General features: G+C 41.2%; 1 protein-coding gene across 1 annotated transcript in view; it reads left to right on the top strand.

Moving 5' to 3' along the window:
* Window positions 1-19,067, top strand: part of PIK3R5 (phosphoinositide-3-kinase regulatory subunit 5) — a 72,651-nt gene extending 53,584 nt beyond the window's left edge. Inside the window, exons 10-19 of the mRNA XM_042447242.1 lie at window positions 57-723; window positions 1,248-1,398; window positions 3,734-3,859; window positions 5,040-5,168; window positions 7,905-7,998; window positions 9,047-9,123; window positions 9,715-9,808; window positions 13,364-13,446; window positions 13,618-13,727; window positions 16,352-19,067. Coding sequence (XP_042303176.1) covers window positions 57-723; window positions 1,248-1,398; window positions 3,734-3,859; window positions 5,040-5,168; window positions 7,905-7,998; window positions 9,047-9,123; window positions 9,715-9,808; window positions 13,364-13,446; window positions 13,618-13,727; window positions 16,352-16,499 — 1,679 coding nt within the window. The 3' untranslated portion in view covers window positions 16,500-19,067. The remainder of the gene's footprint in view (window positions 1-56; window positions 724-1,247; window positions 1,399-3,733; window positions 3,860-5,039; window positions 5,169-7,904; window positions 7,999-9,046; window positions 9,124-9,714; window positions 9,809-13,363; window positions 13,447-13,617; window positions 13,728-16,351) is intronic.
* The last annotated feature ends 4,639 nt before the right edge of the window (window positions 19,068-23,706 follow it).

The following is a 23,706-nucleotide window of genomic DNA, read 5'->3' as shown; positions in this document are numbered from 1 at the left end:
CAGGATTTATTGTTCCTTCCCTAATTTTTATCTTTTTTTCTTCCTTCTTCTCACAGACATCTTGCATGAGGTACTAGACAAAGAAGGGTACTATCCAAAACCCGTGCTGTTAGAAGATGATGAGGAAGTTGACAGTTGCTTTCCAGAAAGAGATTCTTTGTTATCAGAGGATGACCCATGTAACTCACGGGTGTCTGTCATCTGCAAGGACTCTGGACTGTCCTTGGTCTCTAAAAAATCCTTGAAGTCTTTTGTGTCTAGCCTGAAGGACTGCATGGATAGTGGCTACGTGGAGGACAGTGATGAGAGCTCTCCTGAGCTGGTGGGCCGCTTGGACCCAAAGGAGGAGAAGGTGTCCCACAGACATCGACTGAGCAGCAAGCTATACAAGCTGTTCAAGAGCAAGAGCCAGCTGATCCTGGGCAGAGAGCTGAGGGATGTCTCTGAGGTAGCCTCGCTGTCACTGCCATTGCGCCGGGCAGAGAGCCTCTGCAACCCCGTGCCCAGGGACCGTGTCCCCAAACGCTCCCGACGGGCACAGTCTCTTCCACAGCACGTACTGAGTGCCACACTTCTCCAGAACCATGTGCCTCATAATTCCTGTGTCCAACGCAGGCCTTTCCTGAGCAGTGATGAGGATACTAAAATTTCAACTCTGCGTGTGGTTGTGTTTGGTTCTGACCGCATCTCAGGGAAAGTGGCACGAGCTTACAGCCATCTTAAGTGAGTGGAAAGATGCTTACTGGCTCCTGATACCTCCTTTCCCCTCTCTGTGCCTCGGTACTAGGGAATCAGCTAACAGACATCTAGTTCCCACAACATCCTGTTGCCTCCTTTTGGACCAGGGGGTCAGTCCTCCTTATCTGGTCATGTTATTGCTTGCTCCTGTCTCTTGTATATTTGGTAACCTATTCTCATCAATGTTAACAGAAATGGGGACTGTACATTATATTTGTTCAGCTGTAATATATCCTTCTTTTCCATCTCTTGAGAATACCTAGCTCAGAGAAAGGCTGGGTGCTAATTTGTGGTTACTGAGGATTGACCAGAGAGCCAGGCTTTTGCATATAACTGGTTCTGTCAGTGGGTTCCTCAGAGGAAGGCATTGGAGTTTGCAGCCAATCTGCTCTGCTGTCGGCTTCCATCTCATGAGAGAGCTGACTTTCTTAGTAATCTTTAGTAGCATGTCAGTTGTAGAGCCCCAGATGGCTTTTCTTCATGGATTCCCTCTTGTCCCTCTACTGCAGATCTCAAGAAAGCAGCTGCCCCTGGCTGACTCGGTATTTCAGGCTGCAATTTTACTATGTTCCTGTGCGGAGGAATGGCCCTACCTCATCTATACTGACCCACCTGCCTCCTTCTCCAGGAGATCCTCATTTCCGCACCTCTGGGACAACGGTATGCACTTGAGGCAAGGCCAGGAAGGTTACTTGCTAATTAGCTTGCTTGCTGTTCACCGCTATGATCTTTGGAATAGCGGTATATAAATAAAACAAATTATTAAATTATTATTATTACTGATTGATGCATTGTTCTTTACTCTGTTCCCATGTAGTCACTTCAGTGAGAAAAATATGTCACACCTCCTTGATAAACAACTCAACTTTGCAGTCCCACATTCTGTAACTTTCACAGCTGCATTCTGCAACCAAAATGGTGAAGGGGCTGGAAACCATGCCCTGTGAGGAACGACTTAGGGAGCTGGGGTTGTTTAGCCTGGAAAAGAGAAGGTTAAGAAGTGATATGATAGCCCTGTTTAAATATTTGAAGGGATGTCATATTGAGGAGGGAGCTAGCTTCTTTTCTGCTGCTCCAGAGACTAGGACCCAGAACAATGGATGCAAGCTCCAGGAAAAGAGATTCCACCTCAACATTAGGAGGAACGTCCTGAGAGTAAGGGCTGTTCGTCAGTGGAACACACTCCCTCGGAGGGTAGCAGAGTCTCCTTCTTTGGAGGTCTTTAAACAGACTGGATGGCCATCTGTCAGGGATGCTTTGATTGAGAGTTGCTGGATGGCCCTTGTGGTCTATTCCAACTCTGTGATTCTATTATTCGTTGGGATGGATCATGAATATTCCCATGGTATACATGGGAATTAAGAGTTGCTTGCACTATACAAAAGCTGCCTGGGAACTTGCAACTCTTGATGGTTCATATGTGTAAATTGCCTGTTCTCCATTGAATTGGACTTTTTCTGGTATTTGTATGTGTTAACTCTAGAAGAAACTTTAGTGCATCCTAGGGATGGCAAGAATATTAATTTCTGTTTCCTTCTCGGATTTATATAATCGACTTCCCAATGCTTGGAAATCACTGGTGAGAGGGACAGAGTGGTAGTGGAATTGTTTGCAGTTGATGAAGTTTTTTAAGGAATTACTCTGTACAGAAATACACTGTGCATTTTTTGTGCATTTTTCTGCACAAAAAGTGTGGATTTCTCCACAGAATCAATCTCTCTCTCTATTGGTGCAAAATGATTTCCTAAAAGATCTCACAAGGTGAGAATACCTTCCAAGAAATGTGCAGAAATCTTTGTTTTCTGCTGCAGCTGGGAGAAACATACAGAAATTACTCACTTTTGCTTGTGAGGACAAGAAACACAAGGATTTACATGCCTACTGCATTCTCAAGAGAGCCCAAATTTCCATGTGGGTTCCCTTAAGCCAGCCTTCCCCAGCCTGTTGCCTTCCAGATGTGTAGGATTGCCCCTTATCCATCTTGGGGGCTGGTAAGGGGATTATGGGAGCTATACTCTTAACATCTGCAGAGTGTGTGTGTAAAATGTATATTTTTTTAATGATAATGAAAGTATAGTAAAAGTGTTGTGCAAACTTTTTCAAGCAAGAGAAAGCACCTACATTGCTCTAAAATCTGAAATATTTGAGGATTAATGTCATACACATAAGGTGTATGTCAGTTTAAATGTATTTTTTACAATAGTGTAGATCTCTCAAAAGGTAAGATTTGATAGTTCAAAGCTTCAATGTTCACACCAAAAAATAGGATAGAATAACTACAAAATAAAGCTAAGGAGAACTAGCAGTGCATGGCCCCTGGTTGGAAATCACAAGTGATTGCCAAGAACCTGCAGGCAACAGCCATTATGCCTTGGACAGTGATTTTTTATACATCCCTAACTCCACCTTCAGTGACAAAGATGATTTCTGTAATTATGCCAAAATCTAGATGAGGGTTAGATATTGCTATTCCTCATACCTAGCTATTCCAGCAAAGGTGGTCCTTTTCCTTGTGGTATGTTTTATTTCTTTTGTCTTGACTGTCTTCATGAAAAACATCCTAAAATATGCACACCACTTGTTATGCTATTTGGTTCTAATCTAAGCTCCAGTTAGGGCACTGTCAGCCCATACTCTATTATTTTGGTTCCTTATTTGTGCCGTGGCATAACCCAGGTAAACAGGCCAGTGCCCTCTCTTTTTCAATAAATACAAAGACAGAGTTTTAATAGCAGTGGCTCGGTGAGCATTTATTTTCATTTGTAATAGCTATGCATTTATCTTCAGTGGCAAGAAACTTTGGTAGTTTTCATAAGCTCGATGTGTCACTGTTACATCATAACTCCTAATGCCCTATGTGATTCTTGATGTCTATGCTTTCAGTAAAGGATAGGTTAAAATTAAACAGGAAGGACAGCAGCTAAATGTAATATGGCCATTCTACTGGTTGATGAGTTATCAGCAAATCTCATGCCGTGTGTTTCTTTGATTTCAGGTTCTTAGTTTGGCAGGGATGGAGAGCAGCACAAATGATATCTCCCTGTACATAGGTATGCTGGATCCATGGTATGAACGGAATGTTCTTGGGCTAATGCACCTTCCAACAGATGTTCTGTGCCAGGTAAAGATCCAGACAGTATATTCTGTAAAACAGCTTCTTGTTGTTGTTGCTGTGTGCCTTCAAGTTGTTACTGACTTATGGCAACCCTAAGGCAAACCTATCATGGGGTTTTCTGGGACATGCCCAAGATCACTCTGGGTTTCCATAAATGAGAAGGGAATCAAACCCTGGTCTCCAGAGTGGCAGTCCAACACTCAAACCACTACACTATGCTGGCTCTCTCTAAAGCAGCACAGATATATTTTTGAAAGATACCACTTTGTAGCAGTCTCCTGGATACTTTCATCCAATCATATATTCCTGTCTCCCACCATCATTTGACCTTTCAAGCTGTTTCTGACTTATGGTAACCCTAAGGTGAACCTGTCATGGGGTTTTCTTGGAAATATTTGTTCAGAGGGAATTTTTCTACCTTCCTCTGAGGTTAAGAGTGTGACTTGCACAAGGTCAGCCAGTGGGTTTCCATGGCAAAGCAGGGATTTGAACCCCAGTCTCCAGAGTCTTAGGGCCAAAACAGATCAGCAAAAAACACCAGGGTGATGTGGGCATGTGGTGTACGCAGAGGAAGAGGTTTTGGAAGACTGGTGGAGGCCTTATGGCCATAAACCTAGAGGCCACAGGCCACATGCCACATTTCCCCCACCCTGTTTTAAAGTTATTCATCAATTAAAATAAATGTAAGCCATTTGTAACAGGAGTCAGGTGAGCAGGGGCTTGTCAATCATTCCATAACCTTTGCACTTCTTGACTGGAACATCAGGTGGCAGGAGCACATTAATATCTTACTAACTGTGTAGCATTGTGGTTTGGGCATTAGACTATGGACTGAAACAGATGGCTGAAAAGGAGCGGTTCTATGCCGCCTCTTTCAGTGCCAGATTGGGGCTGTGACAACTGCATACCATGGCCCTGATCTGGCATTTTTCCAGCCCAAAAAGAAGTGGCAAAATGCCACTCCTTTTGGGGGTAGAAAAAGTCTCCTTTTCTGTCACAGAGACAGCTTTTTGGTATTTCTGTGGCACGGTACATATGAACACTATGTTGCAGAAACTCCATGATGCTACCCACTGTGCTGTCAGTGGGGCAGTGTGATGCCAGCTTGGGGGCAGTGTTTGGGTGTTTCCCTTGTACTGAAGCATCTGTGGTTGAGGCAGTTGTTCAGTTCTTGCTGTTTCCACAGCAATCAATCAAATCTGAAGGTGAACCTTTAGAGGAAACAGCAGAGCAGCTTCCTATCCTTGCTGACATGATCCTTTATTACTGTCGCTTTGCAACCCACCCGGTATTACTGCAGGTCTACCAGACAGAGGTGAGTTTTATTCAAGACTGTTGTTTCCTGCATTTTGGGATTAGCAAACCAGTGCAAGTTGGGGCTCTAAGAAATGGCCACTACCTTCACTGGATAATTAATTTGTTTGATGACCAAGCATATAATTGGCGACAGAGTGGAATCTGTTCTCCAACATTCCCCCTGCCCCCAAGTTTGGTAATTAACAAAAGACTTGGGCTATGCAACCACTACAGACAAATCCCAAACTGACTTAGTTCAATTTAGATCAAATCCAAATCATGTTGGATCAGCCTAATTCATATATGGAGCTGATTGATTTGAGCAGGCCTGGAGAAAAGTTTGATGTCTGTGCACTTCAACAAATGCCTCCAGGAATATGAGGAGAGAGGGAAGACCTCTAGTTTTAGATCTAGGTCAGAATTGCACTGGCACTTTCTAGTCATGGTGCTTGTGAGGACTATTGAGGAGGCAATCGTTTGAGGTCTCTGGACTGTTTGCATACAATTCTTGACATCAGAGTGCAGAATTTAGCATAAACAGGGAGGACTGTGCACTCCAAGGACTGTACTTCATCTTTTTTTGGGGGGGGGGACCCCAAACCTTACTTTATTGTTGTTGTGTGCCTTCAAGTTGTTTCTAATTCATAGCAACCCTAAGATGAACCTATAAAGGGGTTTTCTTGGCAAGATTTGTTTGGAGGTTTGCCTTTGTCTTCCTTTGAGGCTGAGTGTGACTTCACCAAGACCACTCAGTGGATTTTCATGGCTCAGTACACATTCAAACCGTGGTCTCAAGATTTTAATCCAGTGCTCAAACCGCTACACCATTCTGGCTCCCAATTCTTATTTTGGGTTAGCAGAAAGACTTCCAAAGCCACCAGCCAGCAATTTGGCAGGAGTCTTCTGCTCAGAAGTGGGTACTGTGTTCCCAGATTTCATGTACTTCCACAGAAGGGGAAGGGGAAGGAAGAAAAGATAGACATTTTAGTTTCCTAGTGTAAATTAGTGGCTGAGACAGCAGGGCAAGAGGGGAATAAAGATTCAGATTTCTGAATTTGGATTTGGGGTCTGAATTGCATCAGATTGGTTCTAAATGAAGCCAAATTGAATTGAAGCCAAATTTGACTCACTGAATCAGGCTCCAAACTAAACCTGAAGATACTTACACAATGCTACTAAAAATGTTGCTCGTGTCTTAAAGAAGGCCCTGTGTATTCCAGATAGTTAACACAGGAAAACAATAAGAAAGCAATTTTATGCCATTAGGGAAGATACAAGGAAGATTCAGAGACATAGCCATGTTAATCTTGGAATATCAGTATGCAAAAGGATCTTGTAGCACCTTTCAGACTAACTGAGCAATAGCAATAGTATTTACATTTCTATACCACTTCATACTGAATAAGTAGTCTTTACAATGTTTAAGCTAATTGCCCCCAACAAGCTGAATACTCATTTTAGCAACCTACGGTAGACTCAGTCATCTCGGGAGCCCTGGGATCAAACTCACAATCTTGTGGCTGCAATACTGGCTGCAGTACTGGCATTTAACCACTATGCCATCAAGGCTCCTTGAGCAAATATTGTTGCATACTCTTTCATAGGAGTTTATCACATGAAGGAGATTGGGAGTTTATCCTCTGAATATCCTGGAAAAATTGAATAAATACACGAAATGATTTCACATGATGTTGCATAAATCTCGCCATTAAGTGGTCACAAAGAAGCATTAACATGTATCTTTTTACTTTTGGGATTTCAGTGACAATGCATTTCCAATATCACTTTATTTATGCAATTGCGTGTGATAATCCTTCGCACAATTACTCACCATTTTCGCTTTATTTGCGGGATGATTTAAATGCACTTTAATCTCCCTTTAATGCCAAAATTAGTCCCAGTGTGATAATCTCCATAATCTTGCTCTACTTCCTCAGATGCATTTATGAAAGCTTATGCTACAACATGTCTGATTCAGTTCGTTTCAAAGGTGCTTCAGAATCCCTTTGCATACAGTTAAGATGTCATGGTCAAGTTATAGTTCGGTTGTCAGCTCATTCATGTCATTCTATCTCCCTCACTTTATGCAGATCCATAGCTTTAGTGGTTTGGCTCTTCTGACTCAAACACAGCGGGTACTGAGAACCAGGAAGCAGGGGAGGAGTATGTGCCAGAGAGATGAGAATCATGCAGCCCTGCAGATGTTGTTGGACTGCAGACTCCCAACATTCCTCATCATGAACTAAGATGGCTGGGATTAATAGGAGGTGTGATCACAACATGTGCAGGGTTGCATGATTCCCAGCACTGTGCTGGACCTACTCAGGCACATTCTCCTTCACTTCATGGTTCACAATTCCTGGTCAAAGGCATGGCCCTGGTGTATCATTAACATCAGCAGCTGCCTGACAATCTTCTCCCCTGTTTTCTCTGCAAGCAGAGACTGCTGTCCACTTGCAGTGCACTGCTGCTTTCCTCCTTCCTGCCTGTACATAGCATAAACAGTTACTTTATTAGCAAATGAATCTGAATATTTCTGTTCTTTTTCACCATGATGCTCTAAGAATGAGAATCTGAAGAGTTTTTCAAAAATGTGCATCAATGCTCTACAAATTAGATATGCATTTACATGTCCCAATTATTAAATAGCTTTTTAAAAAAAGAACACGAAAGGAGGCTGCTGGTGTAGAGTTTTCACATGTCTTGGATTTCAAGGCAACACTAAAATGACCTCTTACTTACCTGTATTGTCCAGCTCACCTTCACTGGGGGAGAGACAAGGACTGAGATCTTCATTCACTCCTTAGAGCTGGGCCATTCAGCAGCCACGCGAGCCATCAAAGCTTCAGGTAGGTCTGTAGCCACCATCCTAAAGGAGATAATTTCATTGTTCATTTGCACTTATTTTTGTGACTGTAGAAATACCCAGCTCCTGCACAAACAGAGGGAAACTGGTGTTCCCAGTCATCTATAAAATGCCAGATGTGCTTGGAATGTAAATAAGATAAGAAATGCCTATGCAATTGTCATCAAGATAGCATTATGTGCACTAGCATGACTTGGAATGAAGTTCCTCATAGGTGCACTAGTTGAGACAAATAGGATAGTTATAACTTTTACTGAACCCTAGATAGGGTTGTAGATAAGACTGGAGAGAGAGTTTTGATTTGAGACAGATAAGCAGGAGGTAATGAACCCCTCTGGTATGATCTATTCTGATTAGACAAGCTGAGTTGATGAAGGAGTTCAGATACAGTAGTTCAACTACTGTTCCTGATAGCCCTGACATACTGCCCCAAAATTTTTGATTCACGCCAGTGAGGCTATATTAAGAATTGATATATGGCTTTTGAGATTTAACAGTGCTCATGGAGATTAACTCTTGAATGCCTGTGTAGTCACAGACTCCTCATTAGATATGTAATTCCTCAACAGATGTGATACCTGGATGGATTTATACACTAAATTATATTGTTAAGATGGCTATGAATATGATATAAAGGACAGAATTCTGTACCTGCAAAAGCCTTTATGAAATGTCTGTATAATACCATAGCAGACACTATGGGAACTATGGAAAGTGTGGAGAACCTGGTGATTATGATGGATAAAAGGATATTTTAAATGGGTTAATGGTTAATTATTACCAAGTTTGTTAAACAGATGAATAGAGAGATAAAGTCCTTATGGAATGCCCTTATGAAACATCTGGAAAGCCATGTGATGCAGTGGCATGTCATGTAATGATGCCATACCTGTAATGGAATGGAATGAAGCTATGGCCACTGGAGTCCAACATCTTGGGATATAGTTCAGATGAGACTGCACAATAGGAGGATTTGAGATGTAGATGCTTGCAAATGAAGGATATCTCTTTCTCCTCCTCTTTTTGTACAGGTCCTGGATGCAAGCGGCTGGGCATAGATGGAGACAGAGAGGCAATCCCACTAACACTACAGATTGCTTACAGCAAGGTAATTCCAAGAAGGCAGAATTGCTGGAGGGAGCATTCATCAGAGGAATCCAAGACTTCAGCTGCTCTGTTTGGGGTGTGGAGTGGAAGGCTGAGAAGATATACAGTAGAATCTCGATTATCCGACATAAACGGGCGGGCTGATAGTTGGATAGCCGGAAATGTTGGATAATCCGGAGGGTCCAAGAAAAGCCTTGAAATCACTATGAATTGCAAACGTATTGAAGTTTTATTGCAGTAACGGTAAAAGTAACATTGCAGTAACGTTATAGGAATAACATTGTAATGTATAAACAGTCCTCTAAAAATGTAAAGAAATCACTGATCAACATTGTGATGTACAATATGTACTGTATAAACAGTTCAGTCCTCTGAAAATGTAAAGAAATCACTGAGCAGCAACGTTGGATAATCCGGAATGTTGGATAATCAAAGGTTGGATAATCGAGACTCTACTGTAAATGGGGATGAAGCTCTCGTGTTCTTGAAAGTATCTTTTTAAATTAAAGTATGAGCTCTGGATAGTTTTATTCTGCTTTGTTTTATGGAGAATCTTTTGTGAGACTGAATCTTAAATCTCTGATTCTTCCAGAGATCAGTCAGTGGAAGGAGCCGGTGGAATGACACTGAGAAAGTTTGTACATCCGTCAACCTTAGTAAGGCATGTAAGAGACAAGAAGAACTTGGTGAGTGTAGGCAGCAATTCTGCCACCTAAAGATGGGAAGGGGAGATAAAGAATGGGAAGAGAGGGTTCTTGCCTGCTCCTAGCACCCAGGAAAATCAGTCTTTGAAGAAGACTCAGTCTACACATCAGGGGTGGATCTTGACAAGGAGCATTTAAATTAATGCTCTCTGTTTTCAGTTCACTTATGCTCTGAGTATGCAAAAGCTGCATAAAAGCTGCTCTCACTTATGTGTCTGTATATACCCCAATTGAAGGAATACCAAGAGACAGATCTTCTGGAACAGAAATATGGCAGGCAGGCAGGCAGGCTTCTAAACATACGTAAAATCACCACCCCTTGAAACACATATAATTCATCATGCAAGCATACATAAAATTCATCACCCCTGAATCAGTTGCCAAAATCTCTGGGTTTTTGAAAGCCTATGAGACACATTGCTCCATGTTCTTGGATGACTTTCTGTATGGGAGGATGCTCTGGCAGCCTTCCTGCACCATAGATTATTGTTGTAATCCTGCCTCAATCTGCAGGGAGAGGCGGGAAATATAAATAACTATTATTATTATTATTGTTGTTGTTGTTGTTGTTGTTGATGCACCCCCAGCACATTGGCACCTGTGGTAATGGCAAATTCAATGCTATTAGAGCTCCTTAGAGGCAATGTAGTCTCCTTACCCTGGAAAGTTTTGTATCATAGCTAAGAAAACATATATCTCCCCTGCTGGAACACTCACTCTGGCTAGTGGTCCATTTCAGGGTACAATTCAAGTGCTGGTCTTTGCCTGTAAAGCCCTATACAACCTGAGTCCAAACTATTTGAAAGACTATGGCCTGGGACAGATGGACCAAAAGTGGCATGCTGCCGCCGATACTAAGGTTCCAGAGCGCGCAGCATTCGCACGCTCCGGAACCCTAGTACATGATGGTGGTGGCATCATGGCGGCAGCTGTCCACCCGGGCACCGCCATGATGACAGGCGCACTGTACAGATGTCGCTGCGTGTCCCGTCACGAGTGCACCAATGCGCACTCATGACGTCGTCGCGGCGTCAGAAAAAGAACCTGGTTTTTCCGGGTTCTTTTTGGGGCAGAGGGACGCCTTGCAGTTTGGCTGCTGCAGGGTCCCTCCGGGGGAAAACCAGATGCCTCCAGCCCGCCCTGACAGGGAGGTATGTACCAGGCCTATATCTTCCTGTATGAGGCTGACCAAATCTTCGAGGGAGACTTTCTGTTACTCACCATCATCACAGGTATGATGAAAACATGGAGAGAGCTTTGCTAGTAGCTGCTCTCTCCGGCCACCTCTATTATCTCTTTTCACTGGAAGACAAATAACCTTTTATTTAAACAGACCTTCAGTCTTTAACTGGGTATGTCAGATAGGTATTTTATTGGGGTATAATGTTTGTTGTTTCCAATGTATGTCATGGGTTATTCTTAGCAATATTTGCACAGAGAAGTTTTGCCATGGATTTCCCATGAGACTGAGAGAGTGTGACTTACCCAAGGTCACCCAGTGATTTTTTATGCCTGAGTGTAGATTTGAACCCTGGTCTCTGGAGTCCTAGCCCAACACCCAAACTACTACACCATGCTGACTCTCTTAATTTTTTATTTGCCTTTATTTGTCTTTTTTGGTAGTTCAGGGTATCTACAGAACTCTTCTCTAGAACCACATTTCAAAGGATCTGATTTTGGTCCTATCAGCTTTATTCACTGTCCAGCTTTCACGACCTTACATAGAAATTGGAAATATGATGGCATGGACAGTCCTGACTTTGGTATTCAATGATATAGCTTAACTCCTAGTGTTGGGATGTGCTATACACTGATCTCATGTTTTACATGTATTTTACTATGAATATGTATTTAATATATATATTTTTAAAAAATAATTTTATACTTTAAAACACCTCAGGGTCTGTATTAGGAGAAAAGGGAGAGAGAAAGCCTGTTTGGATATTTGGTCCTGTGATGAACAATGAATGGTCTTTCAGATTTTGTTGGACTCCAGATTTCATTGGCCTAAATCAGAATAGCTACTGGTTTGGGATTATGGAACCCAAACCACTGTAATCCAATATTTAGAAGACCAAAGATTTCTCACTTCTGCTACAGATTAAATGTTTCCCTCCCTTAAAAAACATTCAGACAGTATGCTCAGACTTATGCAGCAATATTTTTGGCCACTGGGTGTCACAAAATTTCTACCATTCCCCCCAAAATTGTTAGTGGTTGTACAGGAACACCCTGCTGGTTAAGCCTGCTGAGCTCCCCATTGGCTCTTCTCCCATTCTCTAAAGAGATTCTATTTTTAGCCTGCTAAAGCAATTTGCCTGCAATCTGAAGTGTTTTTAATTGCCCATTTATACTGAATAGGGTTCTCTAACTGGAATAAATTATGAAACCCATCTAATACTTTTATTTTATTGTATTTACACACACACCCCATCCAAAGTTGGTTTTTGGTGCTGAGCGTAGAGGTTTTCTGCAATGTTAGAGGATTGACAGGCATAGAAGTGGACATGTTGAAAGTGGGGTTGGAATCATATGAGATGTAAAGTTGAAAGATATGATAAGTGGGGAACCAATAACTGGAAACCATGCTGAGGAAGAATGGTCCCATCTGCTTACCACTAAAAGTTCAGCCCGAGAGCTTCTCTTTCTTCTCTGTCACTTTTCCAAAGCGACCAACATGTTTTTCAGAATTTTCCGAACATCATTAAAAACTTGTTGCTCCATTTTACTTCTCTCCCTGCCACTTCCTTTTAATAACAGCACTGAATATTAATGATCTTATATATGCCATTAATAACAGCCATTTTGTATTTCCAGATGTGCAAAGGCAGCCACACAGGATCCTGGAACAGAGGAGGGAATTCTGCAGCTTGTAGACTATTTGCAACCTGCAAGGGACCCTGTTGTGGCTTCCAGGCCCCCTTTGACAGCCCCCCCCCCAATTGTCCCAAGGTCATGCTAGAAATCTCCATGGCTGCATTTCTCCATTTTGCAGGGTTTTGGGGACACATTTTGGGAGACCCAAATTGTTCCCCGGTCACTCTAGATTTTAAGGAAAGGGGTGTAGGCAGGCCCATGGAGACGGGGTGAGAAATGACATGACTTAATGCAGTTGCCAACCCCATCCAAGATCCTTAGATGAACTTAGTGTCTGGAAGGATGAATGCCCCTAAATTCTTGTCCCAAATTCTATGTCAGGGAAACTGTTTGGAGTTAAGCTTTCTAACATGTTATGTTTGCAGTGATAAGACATTGGCACAATAGTTGTGCAGAGCAAAGAAAGGTTTACAGAAGCAGAGCATGTGTGGAACCATAGGAATGACAAAATATCCAAGAGTTGTGTGCAGAAATCATCATTGCAAGACACAAATACTCCATATTACTTCTTAACACTTCAAAATTTAGAAAATAGATCTGGTGGCTATAATGTTAGGCTGTGTAGTTTGCTTATAAAAAACACTGGAGGGCAGGTAGCAGTTCTTAGCATAAGTTCTCCTCTAGATGTCCCGTATCATTCTTTTCCCTCTTTCATTTCAGGTCCAAAAACAGAATGTTTGACTCTCACTGCAACAGAGGTAATCAAGAGACAGAGCTCAAAATCTAAGAAGAGTTTCAATCAGGTAGGTTGGTCTTTCACTGCACCACTGCCACCACACTACCATTTTGGTAATACATTTGTCTAAATGTCATGTGGTTGGTGGATGAGGTTAGAATGTTTTGATCTCCATTAAGTATCCCATCTCTCCACATCCACCAAATAGTTTGATGGCGCAATGATTCTTTTCAAACAGATTGGTGTGTCTCAGATGAAGGTGGACAAGGTCCAGATCATTGGGGTCAACTGTTCCTTTGCTGTGTGTCTGGACCAGGATGAGCGGAAGATTTTGCAGAGTGTAGTCAGGTAAGGGAAATGGAGCAGCGTTTCCTAGTAATCAGATCACTTGATGGGCATGGCTGTTGATAATAGTGGGAACTCCTGGCCCCATCAGGGAGTAAGTTTGAGTGGAATTAGATACCTTTATCAGTCGAAGACCTTTAAACCAGAGGTAACACTGCTTTTCCACAGCAGGATAGCTTGAATGTGTGAAGGCAGCATAAAGATATTTGAAGCTTTAGGTCAATCAGCAAAGGAATTTTTCAGTAATTGCTGACTGCCACCTATGCAAAGATTTATTTAATCCTGGAGCTCTGATGGTAACACCCTGAGCCAGATCAGGTATATAATGCTGGGAGACAGACCAAACTCCCCATTCCCACCTGAGATCCAACAGAAGCTCATCTTTCAATAGGTTTGGCAACTATCATTTTCTAATCCTCAGTTGCTGAAGTTAATCAAAGGTCAGTGTACTTAGTCTTGGAGCAGGAAAGGCCAACCTGTCTCGGTAGAACATAATCAAGTCTCTGAAGACATCCTGAATGAGCCTAGAGCAGAGCTTGGAATGTGACTTCCAAAAAGTAATCTGTTCCATTCTATTGCTCTTTCTGTTGTCACTTGTGTTTAGGAAGATGGGGGAGAATTGTTAGAACTCACCTTATGTATATGAGGTGGCCAGTGGGTGAGCTGGGGTTTCATGCTACTCTGAATGGTACAACATCCCTCCTTTTTTGGTGAAAGGAAGAACCCAGTGCCTACTTCAGGATAATCATTTGAGGACTATGCAGTTATTTTGTTGTCATGCTCTTTCAAGTCATTTATGTCCAATAGCAGCGCTAAGCAACCCTATGGTTGGAGCCCTGGTGGCGCAGTGGTTAAATGCCTGTACTGAAGCCATTCACTCAAAACCACAAGGTTGCGTGTTCAAGACCAGCAAAAGGGCCCAAGCTCGACTCAGGCTTGCATCCTTCCGAGGTCGCTAAAATGAGTACCCAGACTGTTGGGGGCAAATTAGCTTACTTGCTAATTAGCTTACTTGCTGTTCACCGCTATGATCTTTGGAATAGCGGTATATAAATAAAACAAATTATTATTATTATTATTATTATTATTATTATTGTTGTGACTCTGCCATAGGGTTTTCTTGGCATGTTTTGTTCAGAGTGGGTTTGACTTTGCCTTTCTCTGAGGCTGAGAGAGAGTGCTCATAGTCAGCCAGTGGGTTTTCATGGTTGAGTAGGGATTTGAACCCTGATTTCCAGAGTAGTAGTCCAGTGCTCAAATCACACTAGCTCTCTCAGGCAGCTGTTTAGCCAGTCTGAATATACCAAAGGCACCAGATGGTCTGGTTAGTACCTGGAAGGAACCACAAGGGTATACAAGGTGCTATAGGCTATAAGAGTATTCCTTACTTACAAAACCCTGTGAAAGTGTTGCTGTAGATAAGCGTCAACTAAAAGGCATGTAACACAAATGTGTGGATACAGGGACCTGGGATCTAATTTTCAGGTTGAGGCACCCAACATTGGCAAGCACGTTTTGTAATTTTGCCTGATTGCAGGTACATTTTATACTAAACAATAAAAATACAGAATACGTTGTATTAAAATAACAACCCCCAGCAGCTGCAGCAGGAAATGATCTGACTATCATCAAAACAAAGTCAAAATAATGAAAGAAGTACTGTAAAAGAGGTCTATGCACTGGTAACTTCTCGATTAGACTACAATGCACTACACTAGGGCTGCCCTTAAAGATGACTCAGAAATTGCATTTAGTGCAAAATCACTAGACGTCCATACAGCCATCATATAACACTAGTTCTGAAGAAATTCCAGTGGCTGCCAATATGTTTATGGTCTGAATACAAGGTGCTGGTAATAGCATTTAAAGCCCTAAATGGCTTGGGACCTTGATGTTCAAGGGAGTGCTTCTCTCTATATATTCTTGCCCCAGGAGTTGAGATAAATTGGAGAGGCCCTCCTTTGTATCCCATAAGAAGTGGAAATACATTGTGGGAGGACAACTGGAAGGCACTACATTAAGAGCAAATTGTGTCTAGATATGTGAGAAGATATAGGATAATACAGTGCTCTAAAAAGAAAATGCATATCTGCCAAGCACGATGTGTACAAAAACAGGTGTAGGGCACAGTCAGGGCAAGAACAAATTACAACCCCCATCCAATATCATCCAGTCAATCTTGAATATGAACTCTTACAAGCACAGGATGTACTTAGGTATACTTAAAACTCCTCGCCATGTGTTCAGTGTAGCTTGCTACCATGTAGGTGTGCATAGGATAGATTGCAGACAGTCCTATTATTCATGGGAGGGCTTAACTATAGTAACTGCCTTAACAATATTTTTCTGTGCGCTTGTTCATTTAGTACTCTTCTGATAACTCTTGAGGAGGCTTAACTATATAGGGCCCTTTGTGGTACTGACTGTTTTGGGGGGACTCAGCCCCTTCTAGCCTAGCCTTTGGCAGGTAGGCTCAAGCCTCGCCTGCCCTAGTCCCATTCCAGAGTCCATGTGCAGATATTTAAATGTAACATCTGCAAATTTTTTGGGTTCAGTTTGTTTCTGCTTTGGTTCTGAATGAGTTACATTGGTATGACTTTGATTTTGGGGTCTTGCTGTTTCAACAGGTGTGAGGTCTCTGCCTGCTACAAACCTAAGATCAGCGAACCCTCCATTGGAAGAAAAGCCACTTTGTTTTCCCCTTCCCAAGAGCCCTCTGATTTCTGCTCTCTTCTATGTTTGCCCATTGCCACCTTCAGTGGAGCATTGCCTTAGAGAACACAGAGGAGATGGACTGTGAACCACATCAAGTTCTTCCCAGTGCAGATCAGTGTTGATATCAGACACCTCATGGATAAAGACTAGCTGCCAAAAGAGAGAAATCGGGGTAACTGTGGATGAGTCATGCCCCTTCCCTAGTTTAGGTGGCCTGGATTCAACAAGATAATGGGCAGGTAAGCCCTCCCAGATCTGGAAAATGAGGACTTGGCACTTCGGGGATGAAAGGACTTTTCTTATGAGGGAAAATAATGCCCAGTGTCCCTCTCTGTGCCCCCCCCCCATGAACATTGTGGGAGTAAAGGTGGGGGAGAGAGAGCAGATATTGGAATAAAGGTGATGTGGAAAACATCTGAACAGTGGGAAAGGGGCAGAAGGAGGAGCTAACTGGCCAGTTTGTGCTAAAATGCTAAGAGACTTTGTGTAGGGAATGGAGATAAATCAGCACATTCTTTTCACCTTTTAAAAAAGGATGTGTTTGATGTGAGTGGTAACATCTCATCCCACAAACTAATCCAAAATGTGAGAGTCTCTCTGTGTTCATTTCTTTTAAAAATACAGTCAGAATTTAATCCAGTTTTTGACTTCATGGTTTGCTACCATTCAGAAATTTCAGCTTGTACTCCAGCTTTTTTAAAATTTTGATAAAACAATGTGAAGGGCATTCATTTATATTCAGAGTCATAGCAAGCAGAGTTTATATTATGGGTTGAGAAGGGAAAGGCAGCAAGGTGGACCAAGCACTCTGTTTGTCCCATTCTCTACCAATTCCTTGCCTGCATGCACTGACTGAAATGGAAGGGCAGATTGGAATAGTGAATGACAAGGATCCCATCTCAGTGGGATGGCAATTATAATTGGCAATAAATATTAGACAAACCGTAGTGTTTTTCTGTATTAAAGGGAAAAACACTGAAAAATAAAACACTATGACCTGGTGGGTGGGTGCCTGGCCTGTCTCATTGGTGCTTCTGTTGTGTGTGGCTTTTTAAACTGCACTGTGATACTGAGTTGTCATGCCAAATGAATATCTGGAAAATATGATGCACTTCTGCTTTGGCAGGAATTATTCCAAGGCAATCTATGTTTTTTGTTCTGTGGATGTAAAATAATAACCTGAAGCTCCCTCTTCTACTCAAGAGAAAGATATACATTGAGTCCAGATTGCTGCAGCCTCCATGAGTAACCACAGGCTTATCAGCAGGGCTCATATCCTATAAGCCAGAGGTGGGAGAGGAACTCTAGATGTTTTGCACTCCAGGTTTCATAGTCTCAAACCATCAACCATGCTAGGTGGAGCTGTTGGGAGCTGAAGTCCAAAATAGCTGAATAATCAGATGTTCCCATCCTATCGCTGACAGGCCCTATAAGGACCAGATCCAATTGTAGCAATATCACAAAGCCATCCACAGTGCAATTGTAGTGTAATTAATCTGGCCCTGGATGTTTATTTGTCTATGCAAATTGTGTAAATTACCACAGAGGAATGAAGGGTGTTTTCTGCTTTTAAGTCCCACCTATTAGAGCAAAACAAGTAGATCTGTATCAAGAAACTGTTGTAGAATTTATGAATGAAATCTGTAAATATCAGCTAAAGAAGCCTCTATATAGAACTCAGAGAAAACAATTGTAGCTTCCTTTGCACTATACTGAGGATATGTATTGTTTTTGAAGGAATCCAATAAACAAAATCTGGCTAAGAAATCTAGATAGCACTAGGTCATTTTAATCACCATTTTACTTGAATTAAGCTGTTTATTAAAAGCTTTTAAATATTATAGTAGAATATGATGTTTACTTGTTTTTAAGGAAGAATATGCACCTAAAGAACTTACTATTCAGGGTGGGCAGGACTGACCAAGGAGTATTTGAAATTCCTGTTTGGGAATCTGCAGTGAGTTAGTTTGTTCAAAATATACACATACATACACATCACTGTATTAATCAAGTAATAGTTCCCAATCCCTTTCTTCTGGAAAAAGAGAGAAAAACTTGAAATTTCACTTGATTTAGCATGATTCAAAGGTCAAATGCAATGCAGCTTACTCAAAATATCTACAGGAAAGAAACTTGTCACACATTTCTCCCCAGAAAAACTAACTTTGTTTTACACACAAGCCAGGGGATACCACAAAGTGTTGACTTAATAACTGTATGAGTAAGTGTGAATCCCTTTGCTTTCCTTCCTCAGCCAGCAGAACCTAATTGTCTCTGGTTTGAATTGAAATCTTACACCCTTCTTCTCTCTCAGGGCTATCCTTATGCCCTATACAGGTAACCTGGCTGTAAAGTAATTTGCAACATGAGGCATTGTGGATTTCAGATTGCTGTATGTAAGATTTTGGGGAGTGGGGAATGTACACACTGTATTTCTGCATCTTCCCCACTTCTCCCCCTCCAAATATCAGTGTAATTTTGTGTCTTGGAGCATTTTCATAGCATGTACAAAAGCTGCCTCGGGGAGTTAAACTGTACATATTTAGCCATGTAAATTTCCATCTCATAATTTTATTAAATATTGTTAAGAAAGGTTTTAATTGAAATTGTAAAATTATTTGTATAATAAAGAAGCATTTTCTTAAGTCATGTTTCCATATGTTTGTTTAAAACATACATACAGAGAGAGAGGGTTATCTTGTATGGTGGCTTTCCTAGTTGCCTTGTCCCTCTTGAGTGGTTTAATACTTGGATGGAACCTTGGATCTGCTTTCCCCTCATGTTTCACTTGGAAACATACCACATGGCTCACTCACAGGAATACACCAATAAGCTGTCAGCAGGGAGCCAATGTGGCTTAGTCATTTGAGGGATGGACTACAACTCTGGAGACCAGGGTTCAAATCCCAGCTTGGCCATGAAACCCACTAGGTGACCTTGGATAGGTCACATGCTCTCCACCTTAGGCAATGGGAATGGCAAACCTCTGAACAAATCTTCCCAAGAAAACTGCATGATAGGTTCACCTTAGGGTCACCATAAGTTGGAAATAACTTGAAGGCACACAACAACAGCAAATAAATTGGCATCACTGCTGCCTTGCCTGTTGAAAAGCACTTCTATGATGTTCCTTTACTGCAAGGTTGGGTAACTGCACAGAGGGCCAATTTTCAAGCCTGAATCAGTGTGATTTGAGCATTGGACTATGATTCTGGAGACCAGGGTTCGAATCCTCATTCAGCTATGGAAACCCTCTGGGTGACCTTGGGCAAGTCACTGTCTCCACCTCAGAGGAACACAAAGGCAAGCCCCTTCTAAGTATATCTTGCCAAGAAAACTGCATAGTAGTGCTGCCGTAGGGTCACGATAAGTCAGAAACAACTTGAAAGCATACAACAAGAACAAGCATCCTCCCAGGGGGTCCACACTGACAATGTTCCAGGCACCTGTGACATCTGGTTTTGATTTACCTTAATTTTAGATTTTTGGTACATTTTTTCCATGTGAGGGCTGTGAATGGGACAATAAGCTAAACCACCACATTTTGATGAGTTTTAATGATTTGGGGGCATCCCTCCCAAATTAATTTCTATGGGGGTCTGGAAAAGAAAAGATTGGGGGTCACAGCCAATTTTCTTCACCTGTTATATGTCACTAATGTGGCACATTTCTGCTTTCATGTTAAGACACAAGTAGATGGGGAAAGGTTGCTACAAAACACATAGCTCTTAAATGTAAGAAGGACTGTATCACACGGGGAAAATCGGGGGTTTAAACAGCCAAAATTGTGTGAAAACTGCACAATCACAATATTTTCACACGATTTCCTGATTAAAGTGCCATTACCCTGAGAATAAACAGCAACAAATCATTCGGGAAATCCCATGAATGATTTGTTGTTGGTTATTGCCTGTTTATTCCTGGGATAATGGCTCTTTAATCACAATGTGTGTGAAAATGTAGATTGCAATTGTGTGTTTTTCACATGATTTTTGCTGTTTAAATCCCCAGTTTTCCTGATGTGATACAGTCCAGTGTCATGTCATTATGAAGTGGTTGGGCAAGGCTAGGGAAAGAACGGTTCAAACCCCCATTCAACCATGAAGATCTCTAACACTGAGTCAGTTACAGTACTATGCATGGCCTAACCTACTGCACAGGATTGTTGTGAGGATAAAATAAAATGCAGTTGAGAAAACAATGGATGCCACCTAGACATCCTTGGAATAAAGATTTGATGCAGACTCAGAATCAGAGTTGGAAAGTCCACTCAGCCCAACTCCTTGCCAGTGCAGGAATCTACAACTAAACCTTTCCCAAGACTTTCCCATCTGATCTCTGTTTAAAGAGCTCCAACAAAGGTGTATCCACCACCTTCTGAGTTAATTTATTCAACTGTCAATTGCTCTTACAGTCAGGAAATTCTTCATAATATTTGGTTGGAATCCCCTTTCTTATATACTGTATCCATTGATTTGGCCATTGTTCCATTCCCTAGATACAGTATTTAAAGCTGGCTATTGCTTCTCTTCTTATAACACTGAATTAATCTTTCATCATAAGGCCCATTACTATCTTGATTGCTGCTTTCTGGACATCTTTCAGTTTATTGAAATTCTTCTTAAGTTGTGGTACCCAGATAATGGATACAATATTCTAAGTGAAGCAGATTAGAATAGTGCTATTATTTCCCTAGATCTAAATGCTGTTGAAACAACCTAGAATTTTTGCTGTTGCATCACAGTCAGGACTCGTGTTTAACTTGTGGTCTGCTATGACTCCTAGATCCTTTTCACACAAACAAATGTCAAGCTGGTTGTCACATTTGTGCATCTGATTTTTCCTGCCTTAAATATAATCCCTATTGAAATTAATTTTGTAAGTTCTGGCCCAGACCTCCAATCTGTCAAGATTGTTTGGAATTTTGTATCTGTCCTCTGGGGCATTAGCTACCTCTTCTGACTTGGTGTCACCTGGAGATTTGATAAGCATGAGCTCTATTCCAATATTCAAGACATTTATAAAGATATTGAATATCAATGGATCCTGGACAGAACCCTGTGGAACCCCACTAATCACTTCTCTCCAGGATGAAGAGAAACCATTGGTGAACACACTTATTTTGCTCTATCAACAAGCTACAAATCCATCTAAATTTACCATCTGGTCTGCAAGGAGATCACATGGTACAATGTCAAAAGCTTTACTGAAATCAGGATGCATGGCATCCACAGTATTCTCCTCATCTACCACCAACCTTGTAACACTATCAAAAGAGAGAGTGTGAGAGCAAGCAACATTAATCTGACATGCTTTTTTTGTGAGAAACCTCACCTTGCTGCTAGTAATCCTATCAATATTTTATAAGTATTCACAGATGTGCTGTTTAATGATCTCTCCTAGAAACTTTTTTGTTATCAGTGTCCAGCTGACCTGCTGGTAGTTGTTACATGTGAAAGTAACAGATACAGATTACAATGAAATTTGATCACAACTCTTCCAGCGGGTTTAGCCATCCATCCGTCCACTTTAATACTATATTCCCTTGACCATGATTATTGTGTAATTCTGCTGTTAATTATTGTCGCTGATAGAGTTAGTTTTTAATTGGATCTATTACTGATATTGTTGTTGTATTTTATTGACTGCATTGTATGTATTTTATTAGATTGTAATCCTGCCTCGATCAGAAGGGAGAGGTGGGAAATATACATAAATTATTTATTATTATTATTATTATTATTATTATTATTATTATTTACAACTACTACAGACTATTTATCTGTTCCACATAGTAATAGGGATAGTTGAGAATTTGGGTTTTTAATAAACACTTCCCAAAATATACAAAAAATGCAAATGTGGGAGAAAGTGAGATTGACTGACTAAGGGCTCAAAAAGTCAGGCCAAAATAAAGCTTCTTTGGGTCACTTGGGAGGTATGCTGTTTAAATTATGCATGTGTCCTAAGAGGCTAGAAGCCACACCAAAGCCATGCTCCAGTTCTAAGGACTGCAGCACAGCTTTGGCACAGCTTCTGGCCTCTTAAGAGGGGTGTGTGTGTGTGTGTGTGTGTGTGTGTGTGTGATTTAAACATCATACCTCCAAAGTGACCTGAAGCAGCTTTATTTTGACCTGTCTGTTCGGGCCCTTGGTCTTTTCCATGCTGACAGTGGCTGTACCTGTTGAATTTGAGTGGCCCAGATGGGTGAGAATTTGGTTTGTTCTTTTGATAAAAACTTTCTTGTCACATTTGAATTTTTAAAAAATATTAAAATTAAAAGTGAGAGAAAGCAAAACAGATTCTCCGTTCAGTGAAGTTAAAAAGAGAACAGATTAGAATATGTTCATTATATAGCAGACTCTTCTGTATCTGGACTATTCTTACTTGTGTCTTATGAGTTCATATATAACTGGTAAAAACAGGCGAGGTTATTCATTACTCAAAAGCTCAGAGACTTGAGTATTATTATCTTACACAAACTATGATAATATATCCTACGTGTAATTTTTCCAAAAGCATTGAATAGATTTTTTTTTTAATTCTGTGATCAAAGGAATCTCTAGTCTCCCCTCTGGGCTTAAAAGGCTTATCCAAATTAAGCAGCTGTATATTTCTCAGGTCTACTAAAGACCTCTGGAAAACCCAGGTTCTCAGAAATGACTGGAGCCTTTTGTTATGATAAAGATAAAGTATTCAAACTGCTTTATGCTATCCTTAATTATCCTACGTAGCACGTAGCTGGAACAAGGCTTACTTGTGGCTGGATTTTAACCTCTCTCTGTGTGTGTGTGTGTGTGTGTGTATGTCTGCACATGCATGCTATTTAAGTCGCCTGTTGATTTATGGTGACCCTATCAACTTCATAGAGTTTTCTTAGGCAAGGTATTTTCCAATTCCTTTTTTTTTAAATATAGCCTACAGCATTTAATATCTATTAGCAGTCTTACATCCAAGTAAAAACCACAGCTGACCTTGCTTAGCTTCCAAGATCAGATGGGATCTAGTACCTTTAGGGTATTTAAGATGAGTGAACAGATGACTTAGTACCTCACAAATCTGGCACATTACATTGATTTTCAGAGATGTCCCTACTTTGTACAAAGGACACCACCAATATCTTGACCAACAATGAAGCTTGGCCTTATCAAGGAAGCTGATCTCTGAGATATAGAAGCCATTTGTTGCTTGAGTCCTTATGTAATGTGTCCATTATTTTGGTTGTTGTTGTTGTTGTTGTTGTTGTTGCTGTTGTGTGCCTTCAAGT

This window comes from Sceloporus undulatus, chromosome 2 (assembly GCF_019175285.1).
Source record: "Sceloporus undulatus isolate JIND9_A2432 ecotype Alabama chromosome 2, SceUnd_v1.1, whole genome shotgun sequence".
Taxonomy (NCBI): Eukaryota; Metazoa; Chordata; class Lepidosauria; order Squamata; family Phrynosomatidae; genus Sceloporus; species Sceloporus undulatus.
The sequence above is the reverse complement of the archived record's forward strand: the minus strand, read 5'-3'. Positions and strand labels throughout refer to the sequence as shown.